The 17,810-nt window shown below is 48.4% G+C and overlaps 1 protein-coding gene across 1 annotated transcript in view; it reads left to right on the forward strand.

Annotated features, from left to right (window-relative positions):
- Window positions 1-17,810, forward strand: part of LOC144115729 (band 7 protein AGAP004871-like) — a 410,957-nt gene that overhangs the window by 360,575 nt on the left and 32,572 nt on the right. Inside the window, exon 5 of the mRNA XM_077650218.1 lies at window positions 16,379-16,461. Within this exon, the coding sequence (XP_077506344.1) occupies window positions 16,379-16,461 (83 nt within the window). The remainder of the gene's footprint in view (window positions 1-16,378; window positions 16,462-17,810) is intronic.

Consider the following 17,810-nt stretch of genomic DNA (forward strand, 5'->3'; position numbering starts at 1 on the left):
TGTAAAATTTGCATAAAAATGTTCACTGAGATATAACACTTATTAAATTTGTTGCGAATGTTAGAAAACTATAGTAAAAATGCTTTAGTTTTCAATGTCTAGAATTTTTTTCTTTCATCTACCGACCAAAAGCCCCCTAAAGCCCTGTGCTCGGCGACCTGCTCGCCTTTATTATTATTTCGCATAATAGATACGCACTTATAAACGAATAAACAATATACTGTATTTTGTTATTACAGAACATTATTGCTTTTTCATATCTGAGCAGAGGGAGGTTTTGCGCTTTGTAAGTTTCTCATCTGTCGGCTTTAAAAAATTCACTGTCTAAATTCTTCAGCGGGACAGGTGCCTTTTTAATACCGCATTTAGTGCTGAATTTCTAGACAGGATCGGACAGCCAAGCGTGTGGCTGTTGCTGTAGGTCAGAGCTATTCCAGTTAGCGTCCAAATTTGGTCGAAGGTAACGTTTTATGGGCTATAATTTGGGGGACGCGAATTCGAGATGCGCGCTTCAACGTGCGCTTTTTATTATCGAGGTCCAATATCAATTAAGTGTATCATTTACCTATGATAATAAAGTTAGGCTGTAATGCAGAGACATCCCGGCTGTTAATAATTTAACAGTTTCTAACGCGGTTGATAGCGACAAAGTCTATGCTAAATACTAATCAGTTTATCGGGTCGTGTCGTAAATTAAAGGCAAAACGGTCTATAAATTGGCCGTTATTAACCATTCGCAAAGGGGCCATTTGATATGAGCAGTTGATGCAACCAAAAAAGTAATTACCGTGCGCGTCTTGCGGGTATCAGAAGAAAAAGCAATGAATCTTTGGAAGTCTGAAAGCACAGAGGTGCAGCCTATAAAAGACACGCATGAATGTATTCTGTGGGCGCGACCTAAGCTTGCTGAATGCTGTGAATTTGGCTATAACATTCACATATCGTTCTTTTTCAATGCAAAATCATTTCTTGTCTCATGAGTGGCATATAGAGGACCTGCCGGCAGAGCGTGTCCGCACGGAAATGACCAGTCGAAAGAAGAGATTCGTCGGCATTGCGTTTCGAACCCAGGCCCTCTGCGTGCCAGGGGGGCACGCATCGCCTACCTCCTCATCTTTTTTGTCTGTATTTCCTGATCGCGTACTTCCTCCATAGTATCGTGCAGGCAACAATTTACCAATGGCAACGAAAGGTACTTGGTTCAAGCGTGTTAGAGGGTCATGAAGTGAACGCGTTGCGGAGTCTACGACGGCAAAGTGTGTCGAGGATGTGTTGGACAACGATGACTTGCGTGCGTCGTAGGCTGAGATAGGCAGAGTGCTTAATCAATATACATTCACGTGCAGTGTTGTTACAATAGACTGTGTTACCAAGAAACAAAGAGGAAGTACACTCTATACGCAAACCAGCGGCAAACGAAGCCGCCTCCGTCGCTGAGGCGCAACTCGAGGTGTTATGATCGTATCGCAACGTGTGTCCTAACTGGCTTGAAATGGCAAAGCCTTATCTTGACATTAATTAAGTGCTTACGGCACGTGCTGTTCATATCCTTCGTCACTGTACGCGAACATGAGAGATGAAGAATGCGGGCTCCTATATTATTTACGTATCTCAAAAATATACCGTTCGGTTAGGGGCCCCCTTCGTCAGCAAGCGCCGCACCATCGAGGCAGTCGTCCGAAGTGAAAGAAGCAAACCATGCTGTCTCGGCATACACCGCCACTTCCACAGTTAGCAAGCGAAGGCACTGGCTCCTCAACGCTGTTCTTCGTTGTTTTTTTTTTTCGGCGCATCAAAGGGAACGGATATAAACTTGTAATTTCATCGCGAAACAGGGGAAAAAGAACACCATCCTTGATTCTCGGTCCCAAGTTGGGCGGCACGGAGGGGATTCACTTCCCTGTCGCGGTTCCTCCTGGATATCGATTCTTTCCATTTATTCCTCTACACATCCCTCACCCCTTTACTTGGGCCCTTCTCCATTCGGCCGCGCCTAACTGCACACGGCGCGCGGTCTTCGCCGCAGCCCCTGAGACAAACAAGATTTCTCCCTCCGCGCTGTGATCCCCGTTCCTGCTTCACTCTCCCTGCGCGCACCCGCTACTCGCTTCGCCGCCGCTGTGCGCTCACTGCTCGTGTCTCGAGGCCTATTTATGTGCGCCGCCGAAAAGGGTCTGTGCGTACGCGTGCGTGCGTCGCACCTCGAGCAAATGTCGGTACTCGGGGCAGACATAAGCATTCCGAACGCCTCTCGGATCGAGTTTTTTTTTTCCATTCTATTGGGGCGTACATCTCCCCAGGGCCTGGTGTTGATTTCATCGGCTGGCGCCTGCCCTTTACTAGCCCGGTCTCTTCGCTCTCAGTGAAACTCCGTGTCCAGTTCCTTTTCGCGGTCGTGGCTTGCTGTTTATCTCTCTCTGTTTCTCTTTTTCTTTTCCTTTCGGGTGCGCAGTTGGAGAAGGCAATCAAGGATACCGTGCAAAAGCGCCCTTTTCTCTACGGGAAAGTAGAAAGGAAAGGAGGGGGGGGGGGCACACCAACCCAGTGCCGCCGATTTAGTGAATGGAAATCCCGGTTCCGCCCCAGCTATCACAGACAGGCATTGCCTAAGTACACCGTTGAGTGCGGCTCGTCAGCAAAAGTGCAACCACTTCTGATCAGGATGCCAGAGTGCTTTGCGCTTGCTTGCCTGCGCCTTTGATATATTGACTCTCGACTCGTTCCCAGGTTTTTCATTTTGTCGGTTTAGGCACCACCAGGTCGATCTTTTTAGCTTCGTCTTTACCTACCTACTTATACTTTCGACAGGGTCTCCACGTATGGCCTTTGCGCAGAGGCGTGCCAATGTCGGGCTGAAAGTGGATGAAATCCTTTCTCTGTGAGCTTAAAACGAGAACGACAGCGTCCGTCCATGTAATAGATGTAAAGGAAAAGTACGCGAGGGGAGAATTTGTTTTCGCGTGCTTTTGTCGCTAACAAAACGAAAGTGGCATGTCATCCCGAGCACCTGATTCTAGCTCGAACAAGAACGAAGAGGAATCTGCAGACACACAAACACTGGGATTTTTCGGTCGCGCTTTGCCAATATAAAACCACATGCAGCGAAAACGCCCATGCCGGCGGCTTACCGTGCAACTTGACGATCAGGTGGAACAGCCCGAGCACGGCTTTCGTGCAGGCGGGTGCGTGGGGTGAAACCTACATGTGAGATAGCGGTGCAGTACTGCTGCCTTTGCAGCAGTCGCTTTGTTCGAAGAGAAGCCTCGGCCGAGGTCGGTAAGTGGTTGAAGCTTTGTCAGGGTGCTCCATCACCGGAAGCAGCCCTGTCATCAGAATCTCTAGTCATTGCTCGTCCGCAGCTTAGTCCTCGGAAGTTTGCTTCACGCCCACTCCAAGAAGACAACTCACTGCGCTCCCTTGCAAATTAGCAGTTATTTATTGTATTCCTTCTACTGTCGTCTGAAGAGCAGGTTAATGGTAGCTCCAATCTTAAGAGACATGATTAGACTAAATAAAACAGCCGGACGAAGACAACAGCATTCCCTGGCTTTGTTTCAAAAAGCCATATCCCACCTGGAATGCGCCGCCCGGCCCCGTGTGGAAGGCCTGGGTAGATTAGTAACCATGCTACTGTAAGGATTCTGGTGACAGCCCATCTGGTTCAGCTGCGTAGTCGGCCCGGGACACCTGCAGCCGGGGTCCCTAAACGGCGATAGGCATCTTCATTCCCATGGCCTGTCCCCGCTTGGGTTATTGGATTCGAGACGGACGACTCTGCCGCCGCTTGTAAACAACATTGCTACGGAGGCAGTTAGCGACCGCCAAACCGAGCAGGAGCGGCTCACCCCTTCAACTGTGCCGGCTCGCCGGCGCCTCGCCCATTCAGACTTCCCGGAAGACGTGTCCCGCTTAACAGCGTGAGAACTGTCGTTCGGACGCGAAGACAACGCTCTCTCTGATGGGGCGAGGGTCCAGCGGCACCCTTTCTCTCCGGCGAGACATGTGACGGGGGCGTGTTCCTATGTGAAGTGGTGTGTGTGTTTGTGTACGACAGCGCAAGTTAGGCCACACCCAACCTGGCGAAGACCTCATCGAACCTGGGGAATCCTAAGGACCGGACCCTATTAAAACTGGACGAGGAGTGCCAAGAGGAGGAAGCTTCGATCATCCGCAGATCTTCTCAGATCCTCCGACCTTCCCCCATCACCCTCAAATGGGTTCCTAAATCTTGTAAATAATGTAAAATGAACCCCCTGTACAGTTTCCTTCATAACCAAGTCCGACAACGTCATTCGTAGAAGGGACCTGCGGCGCTGAAAGAGTGAGCTCACTCAAGGACCCCTCATCTCTAACACTACTCTACCTGGCTAACCAGTCTCGTCAGTCATGAACAGAAATGCTGGGGGAAGAAGAAAATAATGAGGATCGATTTTTACGGGCGGAAGGTGAACCGTGGCCAAAGCGTGCAAAGAAGCAAAGGGAAAAGAACGAAGAGTAAAGTAGCGGACAGGAAAACACATTCATCACATCACTCCTGCGGCAACCGAGGCGGGGCACTCTCCAAGAACGTCTTCAGCCGCCCATACATCGCGAAGCGGGCCGGAATTTTCCACTTCAATCTGCTGGTAGCACCTTTCCCAACTGAGTGCCTTATGGGGCAAGTAGTGCGCTTTATCTCGCAACACATATGGCCTCATTTCGGATGTCTGCTCGCTCCCGCAGCGCGTGCGCAAAGCTTTCTGGCGCGGACATTTCGGCGGGAACGAAAGCGGCCGGCCCACGGCGCGCTTGACGCCCCAATGCCATCGTGTGTCAGGGGGTCGGCGGCCATGAGTATAGGGCTGCGCGACATGGTGTGTCCGCGAGCCAGCTCGTTAATCACGGAGCACGCACGCCCCACGACTGGGCCATAAATAAGCGGCGCTGCTTGGTGGTAAATGAGCCCTCTTAGACCAATATCTCTGTCACCAAGACAGGGATGAGTGAGGAAGTGGACGTTCTGTCCTGTTGGCAACAGGGCCGCCGAGAAACGCTACGCGAGAATCAGAGCGCTTCTGTCGTTCTCTATCTTTTTCCTCTTCTGATTATTATTTTTTCTAGAGTAAAACGAACGCCGACACTGTGGAAGACGTTTGCTGGGGAAGAAATTCGCGCTGTGCGTTATTTTCGACGGCGGCTTCTTGCATTCGTAGAAATAAGACAGATACTGAGCTGACATATCCTCTCACGCTGTGAAAGTTTCACAAGCGGCACATTCCACGTGAAGGGTGCGGTTGTTGCATGAATGAACTTTACAGAAAGCGGTCTGTTTCCACTAATATATGGCGCAGCATTTTATGCTTGGAAAAGCGTAGGAACCTGACCGCATGAGTGAGACCTTAGCAGTTGTTTCTTTTGCAGCTCATGGTACATGACATCGAAGGTGAATGTGCGCTGAGCTTGTATTACATTGCCAAAGGAGACACTCCTAAACAAGTATCGGATTGTGGTTGATGTTTATTCCTCATCGGTGCCTGAGGTGTGCGGTCACTTTTTTTTTTCTTCCGTTTTACCCTTGTGTCTTTCTGCTTATTTTATCGGCGTCTCTCGCCGAGTTACAAAAATCGACGGGATGAATTGATCGGCGAACGATTCGGTAAGCATGACCGACTGGCGCGCGATATCGGAAAGGAGCGCTCGAAACATTAGATGCGCGCCGAAGCCACGCCGTCACTGGGGGTGTACATTCCAAATCGACTGCGCCACGGCCACATTACCGTAATTTAGTCTCCAGCGTTCGTTCAACCATTCATTAGCGCAGTCATTAGCAGAGGATTCACTAATGAGGACTGTCCGCCACGCTTTTCTCGCTTCTCGTATTGTTCCCGTAACCGCGAGCAAGCGACCGTTGAGGTCGCGCGCAATATCGAGAGGAGGTTTTGAAGCCCGCAGTCGAAACTTGGCGCTCTTTATTGCTTTCGGTCCGCGGGACTAGGGTGAGCTTCGCGTCGGGCACAGATAAGTGCGGGCCAAATGACTCGCATAGCTGTCGAAAGCCAGCGGGTATGGTGCATATGCTTCAATAAATGTAGCGTCGGTGGTTGAGCCGTGATTTTGAAGCGCTCTTGCAACGCTTTTTACGCCGCGAGGTGGGAGGGGGGTGAGAATAGTTGCGCTTCACGCATGTCATGTGTTCATGACACAACGCTCTCGTGAACACGTGTGTTTGTGCACCAGAATGAGTCGTCACTGCATTTTTTAGTTGGGTCGCAATTCATGACTGTATAGTCATATATTAGCTGCATTTATGAGCCTTGTAGTACATAGGTGAGTTAGGAACGCGGCTGCGAGCTTGTAATGCGATGTTCACTGGTTATACTGGAGGCAGGATAAAGAAGTTTAGATCTCAAATGGGAGGGGAGAATAGCGAAACAAATCTGATTTTCTACCTGCAAACAGCAAGTCCCTCGTTTATAAACATGAGTGCATGGCTACGCCGAGGAAAATCAGTAACTTCGCAATGGAGCTACAATTCGGGTACGTTGTTGCTGCCATTTTCAGCCATTTGGTAGTACGACACAAACCCCTGACGTTTTTTTTTTTGGCGCGCAAACGTTGCTAATTTAGAAGCCATAAGCAAATGCTGCTTTATTTATTTTTATTGCACTCCTACTCCATTTTATTGCGCTTTGCCGTGCCGGTCCATGTCATTAAACACATTGGTGCGTTTGTGACAAGGAGCTAAGCACAGAATCATTTATTTCAGGTTCTTTTTTTCCGCGTCTTATCGAGCCGCTATTCTTATTGTCGACTAGAGCGCAGACGCGAGTAGAAATAATGGCAGGCCACTTTCGCATTGGGACTAAACGACTGCCGTTGTCAAGCCGGCTCAAGCAGCGCCCTCGAATAGCTCAAGGCTTAGCCACATGACGTCTCTTTTTTGGTGAGGGCATCCTTGTAGCGCATGTCGTTTTCCGAAAAACGGCCCTCTCGATTTCAACAGCAGCGCTCTGAGCCGTGGTGCCATTTGCTCTGAGCAGCTAATTGCGGAAGGCGCATGCCGAGGCGCCGAGTAAATTGCCGCATGTTGGCAGCAGCGAAGACAGACAAGACGGCAGTGCGCCCGTAACGTACGCATTCGACGAATGCCAGTGTTGCAGTGGGCATGTCGATGCGTGTCTGTCATTTCGAGCTCGGTTCTTGATCTTGATATGGGACATTCTGTAACTTCGCTAAACCTTCGTTCCCAACAATGTTGTTCAAGAACAACGTACTGTCGCGCGACCCGTCTGATCATATGTGTGATTGTGTGTGGGGGCGGGGGGAGGTTAAGTCTGAAACGACGAGGCGTTCTCCACACGCTTGGTACGTGGGCAAAGTTCGCTGGACGGTAACATGCGGGGTGCATTTTAACGCCACAGCGTTAAGGAGCTCACATCGCTGAAACTCCGGCGTCGTCGGTGTCGTTCACCGTGAGCAAAAATCCACGAAAAATCCCCAGAGAAGCAACCTAGAAGGCAGGTGGGCCGACTAGGTCATGTATCGTTGTGACGTCATCACACCTGTCCACCGGATTGTGAGCAAACTGCGCACTGTGGCAGAAGGCAGTTGAGATAATGATTAGTCGCAAGGGGTTTTTCGGGAAGAACAACCTGGGTCGCGCAAGTCCCACCGGGGCAGCACCTGCCATCGCAGGGCAGTGGCACATTGCTTAACCGCTGCACCACTCAACACTGCACAAGGAGTGGTACGATGACTTCCTGTGATGTGCGAATGTTACGTAGAGAAGGATCAATTCAGCATATACCGGCATTAGCCCGCTACTCTATCGCGTTATACCCTTAAGGCGGAGCTAAGTGGCCCTCCAATTTTTTGTTTCATACCCCGTAACAGAACACATTTGTACCTTAACTACCGCTGCGTCAATTTCCGACGTGCGTAGCCCTACAGTGCGGACAGCATGCACTCTCCGCATGCAACGTTCATACAATACGCTACGAAGAGTAGGCAGTGGTAAGACACGTTGAGAAATTTCCGGGTCCAAAGCTCAGTCTCAAAAAGGAAACCGGTATTTGCCCTAACGTGCTCAGCATCCCGTGAGCCCAGAAGCATAGGAAAGCCTAGTGAAGGATGTGGGAGAGGGCGTGGCCTTTGCTCGGCGGGAGTGGACGACGTCCCGTGTTTCATATCCGCATGCTCAGCTTGGACATCCGCGCAACCAATACAATGCACAGAAGCGGTGCAAGATATACACACGCACACTGTATGGCTATATATACACTCGCCGGCGGTGCTGCTCAGTGAATATTTTGCGAAATAATGCTGATGGAGGTAAGTCATTCAACCAGCCCTTGGCAAGCAATGTTGTATGAAATCGCGCCTTGCTAAAAAGGCCGCATGTTTTTGGCCATTTGCTCTGGTAAAATTGCCATAGCGTCAGGTGGCACGCGAGGCGCGCCGCACTCTCTCCCCAAGCGCACCGCACTTTCACAGCTCATGACGCGGCTATCGCGGCACATGTGGCTAGCCATTCCGGCAGTGCGAGGTGCTTTTTAAGCAAGCAATCCCAACCGCTGTGGCCCTTTTCCAAAGCCACAACTGTCAGCAGCAAACTATGGGCCGGGCGTCGAAAGTGCCTGGCGTAAAAAAAAAAAAGTTTCCGACTGGATCGGCAGTCCTTAGAACCTAGAACACGACAGCGAAAGCTGCAGCCTATAATACACCGGTGTGGTGCAGGATTCGGGGCCCGATTCGCAGACACCAGCTGCAGTTTTTTGGTCAAAGCGCTCAAATAGCGAGCCCAAGTGCAGGCTCAGAATAACATCGGGAGCGAAGCGGTGCGGACGCTGACAAGGTGAATCACGAATATTTGGACTACTGCCCCACCTGCGTGAGCTTTATTTCCATTTTTCTTTCTTCTTTCCCACACGGTGTGGTCAGGCACGGGTTTAAGTCTCGCGTAGGGTCTGCTTGTATCTGCTGTATTCTCAAATTTGCAAGCAAAAGCCACGACGAGCTAATGATTTCAGAGGCAGGGACAAAGTTGCGGTCCGATGTAAAGAGCTATGTTTGCCGACTCAATGTCACGCGTACTTTAGAGCGCCGATAGTTTTTGGAGTAAACAGCTCTGGTTCTGTAGCTCACTCAGAACAAACTAACAGCGCTTGATTCGAATGCGACTCCGATTCGATTTGCTTCCGTTGCACTTTCGGCGGGTGGATGCCCTTTTTTGCTATTTACTTCTCTTATGTCGTCCTATATCCTTAGTGCCGAAAAACTTTTCGCAACTTCCAGTGACATTTCCAATCACTTCTGCATGACCTCATTTTGGTTGTGCTTTACGACGCTACTACGTGAAGTACAGTCTAACGCGATTTGTAGGTTAACTTCGTGAGTTCGGTTGGACAGATTCAATTAATTTTTCTTCTTGGGATGGTCTCTTGTTACCGAATAAAAATGGCAGTACGGAATGTATCTACCTAGCGGCTCACTAGGTTTATTAATTTCTCTCAGCTTTCTTGCAAAAGCAAACTGCGTTAGCGCGCTTTAGTACGAGCAAGAAATCCTTCAAATAGAAGTCACCCTCAAGTCGCTGTACAACATAAACTGCGTTTTGTCCCTTTCTGTTTGGCTTCGAGCCGTTGCGCTGGCTTACAAGAATCTCAAGTCGCGTCACACAGTATACCGCTTCCACACCTGCTTGCTTCTTATGTTACACTGGCCTTTGCCGACGCGCGCAAAGCGAACTACATCGGCTCGCGCGCCACGCGTGCCGTTCATCTATCGCCGCTACGTTCCTATCGGTGCGACTGCGCAGTCGCACAATGCGTGTGAGTCACGCGCGGTATCGTCGAGCGGAGTGAGTCACCGGCAGCTTATCGAACCGTGCCCGGCTGCGCACAACTCAGTACCCCGTGCTCCGGAGCATCCGACGTGCCAAGGCTCGTCGGAGCAGTTTATGGTCCTTCCGACCCGATGTCCCACTCTTGACACCCGCAAGCCGAACCCGGCTCCGCAATCCCGATTTTCCGCGCGCCCCCTATAACGGGCACGGCGACAGAATTTGAAGCCTATCAACCTGAATCTGGCTCCACGCCGCCCTGTATGGATGACGTCGTTGACCACAGCTGCCGCCCACGCCTCCCGGCCGTAAAACTCCCGCTCTCTCATCCGCTCGTAACTGCTCTTCGCTTTCTGCGCTTGCGTCTCCTCTTGTTATCGTTTCAAGCGGAGCCCCAGCAGCGCCAAAGCTTCCGGTCGAGGTCTTTGTTTTTCAACGATTCGCTGCTCGCTGCTGTTTCTCTTTTTCCTTCACCCTCTACTCCAGTAAATAAGAACGCAGTAGAAGGCTTCCTAACTTTTATTACCTCCGCATTCTTCTGCTGTAATGGTTGTTGCGGACCTTTGCTTTACAGTAGAAAACTCGTATTTTTTTTCCCCAGATAGGACACTCTTTTTGCCTCAGTAATGCTCGATTCTAGCCAAATTCGTTTAATGGTTTTCTGCTTTCCTCTTTTCTTGCCCTCGCTCTTCACACTGCCCATAGCTGTAACAATCGCCACTTAGGACCAGTACAGGGTCGACGAGAATGAAGCACCCATAGCACAACTCAAGCACAAACGTGAGGGCGTGGATATTGAGGCTAATGGGGCGCAAATGTCTTCATGCCTTCTCTTCATTCCATTACAACGATCGTAACGTTTTAGAACTTAACATCAACTGCGTTAATCTGAGCTCTTTTGGACTTACACTTTATGGTCTGCCTTTTGGGTTTCTTTTGCATCAGCAGCATTTTTTTTTAGTGCATGATCTCTGTTACAATTCTATTGGGTTGTCGTTGTTTTGTTTTTCTTTAAAGCACTAGCTGCAGTTTGTAAAGAGGGCAGGTTTCACTGCAGTTCGCGTCTACTTTTGACAGGGTCACGACGCCCGCGGCGCGCGGTTAATGAGCGTGGCGCCACTCTGTCGCTGGCTGCCATGACAGCGAAAAAGGTCACCCGAATCAGTACTCGGAGAAACTTGAATGTCGCCTCGAACGCTAGCGCAAGCGAAGACTGCTTGAAATGAAGCAAAGTCTCAGCGGCGAGAGGGTCCTGAAGCGTGAGTTCTCGATGCCGAGGGGATGAGAGAACGGCGCCGGGATCAGGAAGTGCTCCCCGGCGAAGTCGAAGCCGTCGGTCGTGAGAGGGAGGCGGCCGACGATGGCGGCCATGCGTGCGTTTGAACGTCAGGTCAATGTCCATGCATTAAGCTTCGCTTTGTCGGTCTGCAATAGATTCCAAGCGATGCTTCGGATTTCACTGGTAGTTTTACGCTGAACCGCCTGATCTATTATTAGCATCGTACAGAGGCGGGATTAACCGACCAGCTAGCGCTGGATTTCTCATCTTTGATGGTCGCCGCGTGTTTTTTTAAGTGAATCAAGCTCCTCTCTGCTCACATAACACACCTCCGGGGCAATTCATATGACTGCCGGCGCAGTTATAATTAGAGAAACTACTTTCATGCTTGTTTTTTCGCTGGAACAACAGGAAGAAAATAGCCGTTTGCCTTTGTCACTCTTTGTTCCCGGTGGCGACTGGTTGCGTGGTGTAGGCAAACATCTCAAAATATGTCTGAATGCGCAAAACGTGTAAGAACATATCCTGGAACTTCCGCTCTGCAGAATGACTATTGTCATTATTTGCAAGCCTGTGTATTTCAGCAGGTGTAAAATATAAAAGTAAATTGATGGACATGCAGAAAAGTAGGCATAAAATGACACTAATAACTGCAGCTATTGCGTTCAATGCAGAGAACATCTGTCAATGCGTTGTTTTTAAACTTCCTATTATTTACTGAAAAGCTCCTCCCAAGTCACTGCGGCAATGCAGTGAAGTACCGATTTCGTCTTCAGTGCCTTAGCGTTTTTCCTCCATAAAAACGCAGCCGCCGCTGCGTTTTTATGGAGGAAAAACGCTAAGGCGCCCGTGTGCTGTGCGATGTCAGTGCACGTTAAAGATCCACAGGTGGTCGAAAGTATTCCGGAGCCCTCCACTACGGACCTATTTGTTCCTCTCTTCTTTCACTCCCTCCTTTATCCCTTCCCTTACGGCGCGGTTCAGGTGTCCAACGATATATGAGACAGATACTGCGCCATTTCCTTTCCACCAAAAACCAATTATTATTATTATTATTATTATTAATAATATTATTATTATTATTATTATACGTGCCAATGGCTAACAGCAAGGTGAAATATGCAGCCACACGTAGACAAATGTGACGGCGGCTTTTGCAGGTGCCAGTTCTCAGGTTGCGCTGTGCCATTGCGTTTGAACATTTAAACTAACACGGCAGTAAATGTTACCAGATTAAAGCGGCTCAGCGGGGATGTACGTCTAAGAAGTAGGATGTTAGCAAGTATTACACGAGAAATGCAATATTTTCGACGTTTCCCTGGCAGTAATGTTTTCTGCTGTTTCATTACGAAATAAAGGAAATGGAAGCTGGAAAGTGAAAACGGTCTAAAGTGGTAAATCGTGAAGTTATATCAAATGTGAAGAAATGCGCAAATGGGAGTGTTTTGCTAAGAGACAAAGCAGTGCGACCGTCAAGACCCTGTTTCGACTCATGATGCACTCTTTGACGCTACAAGTAATGACGGTTTTGTGGCGAGCAATTTCATTAGCCGAGCCTAATAAATTTGAGTGCAAAAATAGCACTATTCAGAGTATGAGAGAATATAAGAAAACAAATTGTGTTATGGCTTGGATAGAGTATTGTTTTTTTTTTTTGTGGTGTCAGAATATTAGAGTGCAATGAACCAGAATTGTAAAGACCATACAAAAAAAATAGCTAGTTCGCTCGGATTGATTTGAATTTTTGTTTCGATAATGTCACGGCGTGGCTTGTGCATGCGCAGAGCAGTGTCACGTTTCTGTTCACAGCAGCTGTTAGTGAATTTCAGACCAGGATACACATGTTCACGGACGCCGATCGCAGATACTTTTCAGGACTTTCCGCTGTTTCTCGCATGAACACGTACAGCAAACTCAAGGACAAAGAAATCTGCAGTTCTCTCAAGTCTTAGGTGAGACGCCATAAGCAACGAGAGTGGAGAAAAACTTTGCAACAACGATAAATTATCCCCGAAGCGAGCGACCCACACTTCGGAGGGTGTCGCTGCCATGTTGGTAGCGCAGTTCTTTTTCTGCATTTAAGAGCCACGTACAGTATTTGCCAAAAGTAACGAGGCTACACGGTTTGCTTCTCAGTCGTGTATTGAAGCTATTATAATAGCCCTTATGTTCAAAATTCAGGGGGCCACTTTGCTGACCTCAAGTGCGTTGAGGCGAAAGCCTTTAGCGCGGTGATGCTGCTTGTGTCACTGATGTGTGGTTGAGGTGTTATTTAAGCACACAATTGTTTGTGAATATTAAATGATGGAGACACTGGAGGGCATTTGGGAGGCATCCGTCTGATTGGGCGCCTTTCTGCAAACACTCTCCAGCGTCTTAGACAAGGAGAACTACACATGCGTTTGCAGTAACTAGCGTTGTCGTTAGCACGCTCGGATGCGGACGGGAAGGATGGTGGATCGAATCCCATCGTGCACAAAGGTTTTTCTTCTTATGGAGTTGAAAACCGTAACGGACGGATGGACGGACGGACGGACGCGAGCATGAGCCATTAAAGGCTTTCGCCTTAATATCTCTGTATGGTAAGGAGAACCGTTGTCCTCAACCTCCGAAATCTTTTTGATATTCAGGGAAGCCGTAAGGCCTCTACTATACGAATGAAAATGAAACCATGCAGCCTGGTTACTTTTGTCAAAGGCTGTAGATCGAACTAGAACACTACTGCTGGCCAGGAGAATATGCGGAATGTTTTCTGCTCAAATAGCGTCTCGAGCATACGCATCCCAAGATGCTTTATTTTAATCGTACGCATTCCTACTTTGTATATCTGCGGGTGTTATGCTCATTCTTCTAATCACAGTACCGAACAGGCGCGGAAGTGGTCTTGAACGTGAAGAAAAAATGCAAAAGTACCATTTTATAGTTGAACGACTGCCGCCTGTTAATGTTTCGGATTGTGGTGATCATGCCTGCGAGGTACTGAGCACTGCTTTCGGCCGTCCCGTTTACGTTTCGAAAGCACTGCTCCTTCACGCAAGAGATTTCTCAAGAATACAGGGTTTTGGCATAGCAGACACGTGCTAAGGTAGGAGCGTACCGGTTTACCGGACGGTTCCTGCGCACGTGCACTGGCATTGGTGTGGTCAGGTGGGCACCACAGCGCGTGCGCAGCCGGCGTCTGGTCATCTGGTATACGTCTACGCAAGTACGTACCTGCTATGCTAAAAGCATCTAATATCGTAAATAGCGAACCACGGTGAAGAGAAGGCACGTAGATGGCATTCTCGACAACACAAAAATAAAAAAAATGTACAAGGGTCCAGTGGGAGTCCCCGTTGGCCAGCCGACGAGATCAGGGTGTCTTAGAACGCGCAGCTACAAAAAGAAATTTAACCAAGAAGAAGGCACTTGTGCAGTGCGTGGTAAATATTTAGAAACAACTGAAGATCTTACACACGAATGTGATGGTGCCCATCTGGGTGTCGATGCAGACACAGTCACTCTCCCTGATACCATAGGTTTAGAGATAACAATGGTCATGTTACTGAATCTGCGGTGGAAGTTAGTAAAAAGCGATTCGAAGATTGGTGGCTCAAATGCAAAGAGGTGACATAAGATTAACAGTCTATGATTAAAGCGTATTTAAAGAAAATGAATTATTTACAGACCGATTTATAAAACCATTAAAGGAATATAAAAAAAGCCAAGAATGGTGGCAACTGCCACCACCCCGTTCCAAAGGGTACGGTCCTATCTTCCATCAATTCATCGACTCTCCGACAAAAGGTTTTGTCTTCACCTTAGCCCAGACGAAGACAGGTCTCCTTGTCGAAACGTTGGCTAGCTGACAGAGCCTCCCCTCGACTCTTGTCTACTTGTAGTTTTGCGTTATAATAGTGAACGCTATACTGCCTTTGCCACATAAAAAAATAAGCGCGAGTTTAGCTCGATTCGTCGTGTAAACTGTTTCTGGGAAATAACGATACTCAGACAAAGATAAAAGAAGTTGGGAGATTCTCTTACAGGGATGTTTGAATCACAAGAGTTTCGTAACAGCGAGAGGCAGCCTATAGTGCCTTTGCTGTACACGCCGACCGGGTTCTTATCCGCGAAAAACGCATGCTCTCGCTGCTTAATGTTCGCGTAGACGGCTCGCTCGAGCCTAGTTATTCGGGCTAGTGGCCACCCACAGCTACTATAGGAGACTACAGGAGAGCTGGCTGTGTAAGAGCGTCTAGTATTCAGTGCGGCCCGAATTATGGGGTGCAGTTCAGTTTCTAGCGAGGATCACGACGTCAGGGAGGTCTCCAAAAAAGCGTGCCGTGCTGCTGCTAAGAGCTCTTCAGGTCTGAGCTTCCATTTATGCTTGCTTGTTGCGAGTAGCCACCGCGCCGGCAATTTTCGATGATGCATCACGGCCCTTGTCCGCTACATTCTTCACAAGCCTTGCTTTGGCGTGCGTGCGTGTGTCCTCGATTTGTTATGTCCGACGTTACGAACTCAACCACGATGGCGCTGTAGGCAATTTGATTCATTTTACTTTAAGGCTACTTCACTAAAAAGCAACAAATAGCGGTGGTTTTCTTTGAACAAAGGGGATTAATTTGCGATGAATTGAAAGATTTCATTGCTCGAAAGAAATTAAATGTTAAGTATTTGAGGTTCAGAGTCATATCATGCTTAGAGACCGTGGGTTGCAAGGTCTGATTTACGCTGCTGATTAGAAGAAAGACATTACTTGTTATGAAAATATTTTTACACCCAGACAACTAGTCTGCATATGTATGTTGAGATAAATATATTGCAATGTTTCCACGCGCAAAAGGAGGGATGAATAAAGACGGGCAGAGGCTATCTAAAGGACGCATTTATACATTCTTTAAACGGATACCTAGGACACGTATTCTTCTATGAATGATTATATTGAAAGAGGTTATACTTATACATAGCCCCTGAGTATTACTTTTTCAAGAGATGCCAGACTTCGAGATAGCTTTCTCCAAGCCAAATTTCCAGTAGCATGACTTGCAGTTCAAAGGTTTAAGCAAATAATGAGGGAAGCTATCTTCATTCCCGAATATTTTGAGCACTTTTCATAATACAGGAGCCGCACTGCCGTGCTCAGAAGAAAGCCTCGTTGATCAGGAACTTCTGAAGAGGGTCATACGTCCTGCCTGCAGTGGCATTCAAAACAATTATTGCAGCCTGTTGCATCCTACCTGCTGACAACTTGCCTGACTTCAATGCGTTCATGTCGTTCTCTTTCTCCTTTTCTGCAGGCCTCTTCTTCATCATCCCGTGCATAGATACCTACTGCAAGGTGGACCTGCGAACAGTGTCCTTTGATGTTCCCCCGCAAGAGGTGACGCTATTTTTGTTTCTATTGACTGCTCGTCGCTTAAGCCAGTTATTCGAGGGCCAGAAGGGGAGTAAGGCCCTAAACGCGACGAGCTAAACAGCGACACAACCAGGGACGTCCGGAATTCGAAGGCTTCATTGCAGCTGTACTTATGAGACGGCAAATGAGGGCAGTAAGAGGAAATAAGGAATTACGCTTGGTCGGAACATTAGCTAAGTCCTTCGGGCATGGAAACGCCAGGCGGCCCGCATGCGGCCCGCAAACAACGCGTTTGAGGCCTTTGGCTTAGTCCCTTTAAATTCCACATTCATATGAAAAGGTATCTTTTCCCTGCGTTACATTCTTTTAGATGTGCAAGGTGTGTTGCTGGGCAAGCTGGTTTGACATTCTGAACATTGTAGCGCTGGCAGACGACAGACGAGAAGGCTGTGTGTCCCGTCCTCTCCCCGTCCGTCGTCTACCAGCGCTACATTGTTCAGATTCTTTTACACTCAAATGAAAGGTGAAAATGGACGCTCCTGAGAGTTCGCCATGTTTGTCACTCCTTTCAGAGGGAGTTTTCAGTGAAGAGAAATCCTTTGTGCTTGGCAGAGCAAGAACTTGGCGATAATATGGCTTTAAGGCATTTAACTAGCGGTATGCGAATATTAGAAATTCGATTCGCTGAACTAGCGAAAAGGTACATATTCGAAATTATGCAGGGCTAGTCTAATATGTTCTCGAATTTTCGAAACGTTTTCGAAAATTATGCGCGAATAAACGCCCTAGCTTACTCCTACGACTGCTTCCAAAACATGGTCGGTGCCGCGCAGCGTGCTGCCGTGATCGGTCTGTGCGGGAAGAAGAAACTCTAGCGGGAAGCAGTTTTCCTGTGTATGCTTGGAAGCATATACAAAAACATTAGCGGGAAGGAGAGCTCAGCGCCACAACGCGGTTCATTTATGTGGCTATATTTATAATGCCCATACATGGTCTGCAAGATTAGGCGGCACGGCAAGGTTCAACCAGGTTAAGCAATTTCTACCGCAGTGTCTGATACACACTCCGGAGTGAGTGGCGGCTGCAGCCTCATGCACGCCCGCCCCACATCCTTGCTAACCGTGATCGAAGCCATTTTGGCTACACCTCTTGGCAACAAGCCGCTGCTGTTGCAGACAGAATAGATGGCGTACCATGTGGCAACGACAACCTGTTCAGATCATAGGAGCCTAACCGGAACTATGGTGGCCACTGCGAGCAGCACTTCCGCGACGTTTATAAGGCCATGCTGCTCAACAATGGAGAAATATTCAAATTTCAACGTTTGTTGAAATACCTCTGTAGTTTATTTCGTCTTTCTCTTTCTACAAGCA

This window comes from Amblyomma americanum, chromosome 1 (assembly GCF_052857255.1).
Source record: "Amblyomma americanum isolate KBUSLIRL-KWMA chromosome 1, ASM5285725v1, whole genome shotgun sequence".
Taxonomy (NCBI): domain Eukaryota; kingdom Metazoa; phylum Arthropoda; class Arachnida; order Ixodida; family Ixodidae; genus Amblyomma; species Amblyomma americanum.